This window comes from Cetorhinus maximus, unplaced genomic scaffold, assembly GCF_964194155.1.
Source record: "Cetorhinus maximus unplaced genomic scaffold, sCetMax3.hap1.1 HAP1_SCAFFOLD_2476, whole genome shotgun sequence".
NCBI classification, from domain to species: Eukaryota; Metazoa; Chordata; class Chondrichthyes; order Lamniformes; family Cetorhinidae; genus Cetorhinus; species Cetorhinus maximus.
The window spans coordinates 19,510-30,000 of NW_027598414.1; the positions used below are offsets into that span (position 1 = coordinate 19,510).

The 10,491-nt window shown below is 55.1% G+C and overlaps 1 protein-coding gene across 1 annotated transcript in view; it reads right to left on the minus strand.

Annotated features, from left to right (window-relative positions):
* Window positions 1-10,491, minus strand: part of LOC144677361 (pleckstrin homology domain-containing family G member 6-like) — a gene marked incomplete at its 3' end in the record, with an annotated part of 37,751 nt that overhangs the window by 19,199 nt on the left and 8,061 nt on the right. The window contains exons 2-5 of the mRNA XM_078537499.1: window positions 6,217-6,369; window positions 4,049-4,213; window positions 2,438-2,533; window positions 1,664-1,714 (exon numbers count right to left, since the gene is read on the minus strand). Of these exons, the coding sequence (XP_078393625.1) occupies window positions 1,664-1,714; window positions 2,438-2,533; window positions 4,049-4,213; window positions 6,217-6,369 (465 nt within the window). The remainder of the gene's footprint in view (window positions 1-1,663; window positions 1,715-2,437; window positions 2,534-4,048; window positions 4,214-6,216; window positions 6,370-10,491) is intronic.

Below are 10,491 nucleotides of genomic sequence, written 5' to 3' on the forward strand. Positions count from 1 at the left end.
ATGGGGGAGGTTTATCCTTGGCGCATCACTCTCTCTTTCTCGTTCTCTGTCTCTTTCTCTCTCTGTTTCTCTCTGTCTCTTTCTTTCTCTCTCTCTCTCTTTCTCTCGCTCTCTCTCTCTTTCCCTCTCTCGCTCTGTCTGTCTGTCTCTTTCTCTCTCTCTCTCTCTTTCCCTCTCTCAGTCTCTGTCTGCCTCTCTTTCTCCAACTCTCTCTTGCTCTCTGTCTCTTCCACTCTCTCTTTCTTTCTCTCTCTCTCTCTCGCTCTGTCTCTTCCTCTCTCCCTCTCTCACTCTCTCTTCCTCTCTCTCTCTTCCTCTCTCTCTCTCACTCTCTGTCTGTCTGTCTGTCTCTCCCGCTCTCTTGCGCTCTCTGTCTCGTTCTCTCTCTCTTTCTTGCTCTCTCCCTAAATCTCTCACTTTCTGTCTGTCTCTCTCTCTCACCCCCACTCTCTCTTGCTCTCTGCCTCTTTCTCTCTCTCTCTCTCTCTCTCTTTCTCTCTTGCTCTCTCTCTGTCTCCCCCTCTCCCACTGTCTCTCACTCTGTGACTCTCTTTCTCCCTTTTTCTTTTTCTCTCTCTCGCTCTCTGTCTCTTTCTCTCTCTCTCTCCCTCTCTCTCGCTCTTTCTCCCACTCTCTCTTGCTCTGTCTCTTCCGCTCTCTCTTTCTTTCTCTCTCTCTCTCACTCTCTCTCTCTTCTTCTCTCTCTCTTACTCTCTCTCTCGCTCTCTGTCTATCTGTCTCTCTCTCCCTCTCTCTCTCTAGTTCTCTGTCCGTCTCTCTCTCTCTCTCTCTCCCACACTCTCTCGTTCTCTGTCTCTCCCTCTCTCTCTATAGTTCTCTGTCTGTCTCTCTCTCTCCCTCTCCCACAGTCTCTCGTTCTCTGTCTCTTCCTCTCTCTCTCTTGCTCCCTGTCTCTTTCTCTCTCTCTCTCTCTTGCTCCCTGTCTCTTCCTCTCTCTCTCTCGGTCCCTGTCTCTCTCTCTCTCTCTCGCTCCCTGTCTCTTTCTCTCTCTCTCTCTCTCGCTCCCTGTCTCTTTCTCTCTCTCTCTCTCTCGCTCTTGTTCTCTGTCTCTTCCTCTCTCTCTCTTGCTCCCTGTCTCTTTCTCTCTCTCTCTCTCTCACTCCCTGTCTCTTTCTCTCTCTCTCTTGCTCCCTGTCTCTTTCTCTCTCTCGCTCCTTGTCTCTTTCTCTCTCTCTCTTGCTCCCTGTCTCTTTCTCTCTCTCGCTCCTTGTCTCTTTCTCTCTCTCTCTCGCTCCCTGTCTCTTTCTCTCTCTCTCTCTCGCTCCCTGTCTCTTTCTCTCTCTCTCTCTCTCTCGCTCCCTGCCTCTTTCTCTCTCTCTCTCTCTCGCACCCTGTCTCTTTCTCTCTCTCTCTCTCTCTCTCTCGCTCCCTGTCTCTTTCTCTCTCTCTCTCACTCCCTGTCTCTTTCTCTCTCTCTCTTGCTCCCTGTCTCTTTCTCTCTCTCTCTCACTCCTTGTCTCTTTCTCTCTCTCTCTCACTCTCTTTCTCTCTCTCTCTCTCGCTCCCGGTCTCTTTCTCTCTCTCTCGCTCTCTGTCTCTCTCTCTCTCTCTCTCTCGCTCTCTCTCTCTCTCTCTCTCTCTCTCGCTCCCTGTCTCTCTCTCTCTCTCTCTCTTTCTAGCTCTCTCTGGGCAATTCACTCACCTCCTGGAGAATCCCACTGGATTGAAGGTTCAAAAGCCCCGAGATAAACAGCTGTGGGGTTGGAAAAAGGGGAGAGAAGGAACATTCCAGTTAACAAATAAACCACCAAGGCACATCGAGAAAGGAACGCATGTGGCTGAATCCCATTCCGCCCAAACCTTCATCCTGATTAACCCAGGAGAAAACCCAAACCACGTCTCCATAGTCCCGGGGCCAAGCCTGGGACTTTCCTGGCCTTCAGTGCAGGCCTCAGTTCCTCACAGGCTGGGATCGAGGTTGGCCGTGCATAGGCCCGGGGCCAAGCCTGACGCTTTCCTGGCCTTCAGTGCAGGCCTCAGTTCCTCACAGGCTGAGATCGAGGTTGGCCATGCACAGGCCCGGGGCCAAGCCTGGGGCTTTCCTGGCCTTCAGTGCAGGCCTCAGTTCCTCACAGGCTGGGATCGAGGTTGGCCGTGCATAGGCCCGGGGCCAAGCCTGACGCTTTCCTGGCCTTCAGTGCAGGCCTCAGTTCCTCACAGGCTGGGATCGAGGTTGACCGTGCACAGGCCCAGGCCGGAGCCTGGAGCTTTCCTGGCCTTCTGTGCAGGCCTCAGTTCCTCACAAGCTGAGATCGAGGTTGGCCATGCACAGGCCCGGGGCCGGAGCCTGGGACTTTCCTGGCCTTCTGTGTAGGCCTCAGTTTCTCACAGGCTGAGATCGAGGTTGAGCATGCACAGGCCCGGGCTGAAGCCTGGATCTGTGTTCGTTGGTGGGCTGGGTGCGCAGGGGACTTACATCGGTGATGATCTTTAACTTCCGGAGGTAGGTGACCTCGGTGTGCAGCAGCTCCCAAATGGCCTCCTGTTGGTGACTCTGTTTCCGGGACATTCTCTGCGGGACAAGAAGGAAGAATTCAGTCCCTGGATACAGAGAGAGACAGAGAGAGAGATTGGGGGAGACAGAGAGAGAGAGAGACTGAGAGTGAGAGACGGGGAGGGAGAGAGAGGGAGAGATGGAGAGAAGAGAGAGACAGAGAGAGAGAAAGACAGAGAGAGAGACACACAGAGAAACAGAGAGAGAGAGACAGAGTGAGAGAGAGACAGAGCGAGAGACAGATAGAGAGAGACTGAGAGTGAGAGATGGGGAGGGAGAGAGAGGGAGAGACGGAGAGAAAAGAGAGACAGAGAGAGAGAAAGACAGAGAGAGAGACACACAGAGAGACAGAGTGAGAAAGAGAGACAGAGTGAGAGAGAGAGACAGAGCGAGAGAGAGATAGGGAGAGATGGAGAAAGAGAGAGGGAGAGAGACAGAGAGAGAAATGGACAGAGAGAGACAGAGAGAGAGACTGAGAGTGAGAGAAGGGGAGGGAGAGACAGAGAGAAGAGAGAGACAGAGATAAAGAGAGAGAGAGACACACTGAGAAACAGAGAGAGAGAGACAGAGTGAGAGAGGGAGACAGAGTGAGAGAGAGATGGGGAGAGATGGAGAAAGAGGGAGAGAGACACAGAGAGAAACGGACAGAGAGAGAGAGAGACAAAGAGAGAAAGACAGAGAGAGAGAGAGAGGGACAGGCAGAGAGAGACAGAGAGAGAGAGATGGAGAGAGAAAGAGAGAGATGGAGAGAGAGTGAGAGAGAGAGACAGAGAGCGAGAGAGATGGAGAGAGGGAGAGAGACACTGGGAGAGAGAAAGAGAGACAGAGAGAGAGGCGAAGAGAGAGAGAGACAGAGAGAGAGGGTGGAGAGAGAAAGAGAGAGAGAGAGAGACGGAGAGAGAGCAAGAGACAGGGAGTGAGAGGCATAGAGAGAGAGTAACAGAGAGAGAAGGTGGAGAGAAAGAGAGAGAGAGAGATGGAGAGAGAGAGACAGGGAGTGAGAGGTGAAGAGAGAGAGAGAGACAGGGATTGACAGGTGAAGAGAGAGAGAGAGTAACAGAGAGAGAAGGCGGAGAGAGAAAGAGAGAGAGAGACGGAGAGAGAGAGAGAGACAGGGAGTGAGAGGTGAAGAGAGAGAGAGAGACAGAGTGGGTGGAGAGAGAAAGAGAGGGAGAGAGACAGAGAGAGAGTGAGAGAGAGACGGAGTGAGAGGTGAAGAGAGAGAGAGTAACAGAGAGAGAAGGCGGAGAGAGAAAGATAGAGAGAGAGACGGAGAGAGAGAGAGAGACAGGGAGTGAGAGGTGAAGAGAGAGAGAGAGACAGAGAGAGGGTGGAGAGAGATAGAGAGAGAGGGTGGAGAGAGATAGAGAGAGAGACAGAGAGAGAGTGAGAGAGAGACAGGGAGTGAGAGGTGAAGAGAGAGAGAGAGAGACAGAGAGAGAAGGCGGAGAGAGATAGAGAGAGAGAATGGGTTGGAAGGGGTCAGGTGTGAGGAGGAATTGTACAGCCTTCCCCAGTTGAGCGGCTTCTCACCTCGTGCCCTTGGACGATGTCCCTCCAGGAGTTCGGGAGGTGGATCTTGGACTCTTCACCCTCATGGATCTCCCACTCAGTCCGCACTTCCTCTGGTAACCGGGGCAGTCCATACAGGCTGAACGAGACCAACTTCTGGTATAGCTTTTCTACTGTTCCCGATTCCTGCAGAGACCAATCAGGAGAGGTCACTGATGAAGATCGAGAGGGGCTGAATGGCCTCCTCCTGTTCCTGTGTAACAGACTTGAGAGGGGATGAATGGCCTCCTCCTGTTCTTGTGTAACAGGCTCGAGAGGGGCTGAATGGCCTCCTCCTGTTCCTGTGTGACAGGCTCAAGAGGGGCTGAATGGGATCCTCCTGTTCCTGTGTAACAGACTTGAGAGGGGCTGAATGGCCTCCTCCTGTTCCTGTATAACAGGCTTGAGAGGGGCTGAATGGCCCCCTCCTGTTCTTGTGTAACAGGCTCGAGAGGGGCTGAATGGCCTCCTCCTGTTCCTGTGTAACAGACTTGAGAGGGGATGAATGGCCTCCTCCTGTTCCTGTGTAACAGGCTCGAGAGGGGCTGAATGGCCTCCTCCTGTTCCTGTGTGACAGGCTCAAGAGGGGCTGAATGGCCTCCTCCTGTTCCTGTGTAACAGGCTCGAGAGGGGCTGAATGGCCTCTTCCTGTTCCTGTGTAAAAGGCTCAAGAGGGGCTGAATGGCCTTCTCCTGATCCGGTGTAACAGGCTCGAGAGGGGCTGAATGTCCTCCTCCTGTTCCTGTGTAACAAGTTTGCAAGGGGCTGAATGGCCTCATCCCGTTTGGGTGTAACAGGCTCGAGAGGGGCTGAATGGCCACCTCCTGTTCCTGTGTAACAGGCTCGAGAGGGGCTGAATGGCCTCCTCCTGTTCCTGTGTAACAGGCTTGAGAGGGGCTGAATGGCCTCCTCCTGTTCCTGTGTGACAGGCTCAAGAGGGGCTGAATGGGATCCTCCTGTTCCTGTGTAACAGACTTGAGAGGGGCTGAATGGCCTCCTCCTGTTCCTGTATAACAGGTTTGAGAGGGGCTGAATGGCCTCCTCCTGTTCTTGTGTAACAGGCTCGAGAGGGGCTGAACGGCCTCCTCCTGTTCCTGTGTAACAAGTTTACAAGGGGCTGAATGGCCTCATCCCGTTTAGGTGTAACAGGCTCGAGAGGGGCTGAATGGCCTCCTCCTGTTCCTGTGTAACAAGTTTACAAGGGGCTGAATGGCCTCAACCCATTCCGGTGTAACAGGCTTGAGAGGGGCTGAATGGCCTCCTCCTGTTCCTGTATAACAGGCTCGAGAGGGGCTGAATGGACCTCCTCCTGTTCCTGTGTAACAGGCTCGAGAGGGGCTGAATGGCCTCCTCCTGTTCCTGTGTGACAGGCTCAAGAGGGGCTGAATGGCCTCCTCCTGTTCCTGTGTAACAGGCTCGAGAGGGGCTGAATGGCCTCTTCCTGTTCCTGTGTAAAAGGCTCAAGAGGGGCTGAATGGCCTTCTCCTGATCCGGTGTAACAGGCTCGAGAGGGGCTGAATGGCCTCCTCCTGTTCCTGTATAACAGGCTCGAGAGGGGCTGAATGGACCTCCTCCTGTTCCTGTGTAACAGGCTCGAGAGGGGCTGAATGGCCTCCTCCTGTTCCTGTATAACAGGCTCGAGAGGGACTGAATGGACCTCCTCCTGTTCCTGTGTAACAGGCTCTAGAGGGGCTGAATGGACCTCCCCCCGTCCGTACCCTGAACTGTTCTTTGCTCCTCTCATCCGGTCTCCGCTTGACGATACAATGATCACTATTTCCTAACTGGACACCTGGTGACATTTGACCCCCCCTTAGCCCAGGTCACTCCGCCGGGCCAGCCTCAACGCAGTGTCTCCTTCCTCGCGGGGCCCTCCCGCACCCACTCGGGGAGATCTCGCCCCCCCCCCACAACCAACCAGACCCCCTCCGATTTGAGGTGAGCGGCGAAGAGAGGGGGGTTCTGTGCAAGCTCGGAGGACATGGGCCTGGGGCGCGGAGGCGGAGTTTCAGGCGGTGTGAGGGATGTGGAGGGCGGAGGGAGAGACAGCCAGGGCCTCAGGGTGTTGGAGGGCGAGGCAGGCAGGGGGGCAAGGCAGGGAGGAGGGTTTCCCGGGCGGGAGAGCGAGAGGAGAGCCCGTCGTGGCTTACCTTGTTCCCTGGCGTGGGGTTAAAGATGGCGCTGAGGCGCGTGCGGCCTCGGTGTTCCCGCGCCGCCTCCGGACCCTGCAGCGCGCCGCCGGAGGAGGGCTGGTGCCGGGAGAGGGTGACGTAGTCCGGAATGTTCTTCTTCGCCTTCCGGGCCTGGGAGGAGGGGGACGAAGAGGAGGCGAGCAAAGAGAGGCAGGTCAGCGGGCAGAAAGTCAGGGCACTGGGAGCTGGAAGCGACTCGCGCTCGAGAGGAGGTGGGCGAGAGGGTTAATCCCACCCCGCCTCCGATAGGGGAAGGGGCTGCCCGGTGTGTGTGTGTGTAACTGGGAGGGGGTGGGTGAGAGGGTTAATCCCCCCTCCAATAGGGGAAGGGGCTGCCCGGTGTGTGTGTGTGTAACTGGGAGGGGGTGGGTGAGAGGGTTAATCCCCAACCCCCTCCGATAGGGGAAGGGGCTGCCCGGTGTGTGTGTGTGTAACTGGGAGGAGGTGGGTGAGAGGGTTAACCCAGGGGTCAGTGGACAGGGATGGGGAGCAGGAACCCGGGCTGATTCACACCCCCTCAGCCCCTGGTACACAGCAAGATCACACAAACACTGGCGAAATATGTATGTAAACATGAATGCCACATTCATTTGGAGAAGCAACGCTGATGCAGAGTCCGATTCCGGAAATCCCAACCCGGATTTCCCTGTTATCCCAGGACATTAATCATATCGATTCGTTTGCAGGTCCCCATGGTAACTCAGAAAGCACAGCACAATCCCAAGGACACACCCTTACCAGGAATCTTAACAAGGCCAGCGATCAAAACAGATCTAATCTTCTCCGCAGATTCAGGGTGAATTCGAGTATCCCCTTCCCCTATTGGAGAGGGAGGGGGGATTAACCCTCTCACCCACCCCCTCCCAGTTACAGACACACACCGGGCAGCCCCTTCCCCTATCGGAGAGGGAGGGGGGATTAACCCTTTCACCCACCTCCTCCCAGTTACACACACACACACCGGGCAGCCCCTTCCCCTATCGGAGGGAGGGATTAACCCCCTCACCCACCCCCTCCCAGTTACACACACACACACCGGGCAGCCCCTTCCCCTATCGGAGGGGGGATTAATCCTCTCACCCACCCCCTCCCAGTTACACACACACACACCGGGCAGCCCCTTCCCCTATCGGAGGGAGGGGGGGATTAATCCTCTCACCCACCCCCTCCCAGTTACACACACACACACACCGGGCAGCCCCTTCCCCTATCGGAGAGGGAGGGGGGATTAACCCTTTCACCCACCTCCTCCCAGTTACACACACACACACCGGGCAGCCCCTTCCCCTATCGGAGAGGGAGGGGGGGGGATTAACCCTCTCACCCACCTCCTCCCAGTAACATAGTCACCGTTCCCCTATTGGAGGAGGTTTGGGTAACTGGGAATTATGCCCACACGTCATCTCCCTCTCAGTTGGAGCTGGGAACTGTGAAAGGTTCAAAGCTCATGTCCTGACCTATACTGGTAGAGCGAGTGCCGCCAAAACCTGGGTTCATCCACCCTCGGACGAACAGATATGAAAAATATCGAGGGCACTCTCACGGTTGCTAAGAAATAAGGACCCAGTTGTGTTTTTTCTGCCTGGATATCAGGAAATCGAGTTGTGCCAACTCAGCAGAATAAACTCCTAGACTCCCGCTCACTCAATTATTACCCAGAGAACAGGTCCCACTTCCTATAGAAGCCGCCTCATTCAATCACTCGGACCAACTGCTTTCCAACAAATATTTACCAAACCAGTACAGCCCACCACCTAAAACAAGTGGCAGACCAGGCTGTATCTAACCCCCGTGCTGTACCTGTCCTGGGAGTGTTTGATGGGGACGGTGTAGAGGGAGCTTTACTCTGTATCTAACCCCCGTGCTGTACCTGTCCTGGGAGTGTTTGATGGGGACAGTGTAGAGGGAGCTTTACTCTGTATCTAACCCCGTGCTGTACCTGTCCTGGGAATGTTTGATGGGGATGGTGTAGAGGGAGCTTTACTCTGTATCTAACCCCGTGCTGTACCTGTCCTGGGAGTGTTTGATGGGGACGGTGTAGAGGGAGCTTTACTCTGTATCTAACCCCCGTGCTGTACCTGTCCTGGGAGTGTTTGATGGGGACGGTGTAGAGGGAGCTTTACTCTGTATCTAACCCCGTGCTGTACCTGTCCTGGGAGTGTTTGATGGGGACGGTGTAGAGGGAGCTTTACTCTGTATCTAACCCCCGTGCTGTACCTGTCCTGGGAGTGTTTGATGGGGACGGTGTAGAGGGAGATTTACTCTGTATCTAACCCCCGTGCTGTACCTGTCCTGGGAGTGTTTGATGGGGACGGTGTAGAGGGAGCTTTACTCTGTATCTAACCCCGTGCTGTACCTGTCCTGGGAGTGTTTGTTGGGGACGGTGTAGAGGGAGCTTTACTCTGTATCTAACCCCGTGCTGTACCTGTCCTGGGAGTGTTTGATGGGGACGGTGTAGAAGGAGCTTTACACTGTATCTAACCCCGTGCTGTACCTGTCCTGGGAGTGTTTGATGGGGTCAGTGTAGAGGGAGCTTTACTCTGTATCTAACCCCGTGCTGTAAAAGCACTGGGTGTTCACAGGTCTTAATGACTGACAGGGAATGTGTAGGTCTTTAATTGTTTTGTCAATATTGATATACTGGAGGAAGGAACATAATTTGAATTTCAGTGTGGGATGATTATTAATTAGTGGGCCACCAGAAATCTCTCTTGATGTTTAACCTTGTCAGTCAGAGTGCAGTCTGACAAGGCAGAATGTGAATCGGTGAAGGATTGAAGACATTAGGCACGATGATATAATCATTAATGGTTAGAGACTTGATGGAATTCCGGGCGTAACAGGATTATCGAGAGGATAATCGAATATAGTGAGGCCCATGATCGAAAAGATGTCAATTCAACAGTGCGGCGCTCCCTCAGTACTGACCCTCAGACAGTGCGGCTCTCCCTCAGTACTGACCCTCCGACAGTGCGGCACTCCCTCAGCACTGACCCTCCGACAGTGCGGCACTCCCTCAGCACTGACCCTCCGACAGTGCGGCGCTCCCTCAGTATTGACCCTCAGACAGTGCGGCTCTCCCTCAGCACTGACCCTCCAACAGTGCGGCGCTCCCTCAGTACTGACCCTCAGACAGTGCGGCTCTCCCTCAGTACTGACCCTCCAACAGTGCGGCGCTCCCTCAGTATTGACCCTCCGACAGCGCGGCGCTCCCTCAGCACTGACCCTCCGACAGTGCGGCGCTCCCTCAGTACTGACCCTCCGACAGTGCGGCGCTCCCTCAGTACTGACCCTCCGACAGTGCGGCACACCCTCAGCACTGACCGTCCAACAGTGAGGCGCTCCCTCAGTACTGACCCTCCGACAGTGCGGCACTCCCTCAGCACTGACCCTCCGACAGTGCGGCGCTCCCTCAGTACTGACCCTCCGACAGTGCGGCGCTCCCTCAGCACTGACCGTCCAACAGTGAGGCGCTCCCTCAGTACTGACCCTCCGACAGTGCGGCGCTCCCTCAGTACTGACCCTCCCACAGTGCGGCACTCCCTCAGTATTGACCCTCTGACAGTGCGGCGCTCCCTCAGTACTGACCCTCCGACAGTGCGGCGCTCCCTCAGCACTGACTCTCCGACAGTGCGGCACTCCCTCAGCACTGACCCTCCGACAGTGCGGCGCTCCCTCAGCACTGACCCTCTGACAGTGCGGCGCTCCCTCATAACTGACCCTCCGACAGTGCGGCGCTCCCTCAGCACTGACCCTCCGACAGTGCGGCGCTCCCTCAGCACTGGCCCTCCCACAGCGTGGCGCTCCCTCAGCACTGGCATGGGGTGGAAGGGGACTTGTCTGACCTGAGATTATGGTTTTACAGTCTCTGGAATGCATGTGAAATCCATTAACCTTCTCCCAGTGCTCCTGACTGGAGCTAAGCATGAGGGGAGGTCTTGTTAGGTGATCGCTGGGCAGTCAAGGAGTTTAGTTTGAAATGACAAGGGCACATTTGCAATAAGTTGACAGTGATAATGGGATCACACCCTGTGAGTGAGCATGGAAACAGGTAGAGCAACTCCGAGAACACACTGTACAAAACTGAGTCTCTCACACACAACTCTAAACATCAGTGACATGTGTCTCTCTGTCTCCTGTCAACCTCCTGCAACTGGATTCCAGTTACCATCCCCAATAATGATTGGCTACTCCCTGTCAATCGGGTAATAGGCGACTGCCAATATAAAGGAC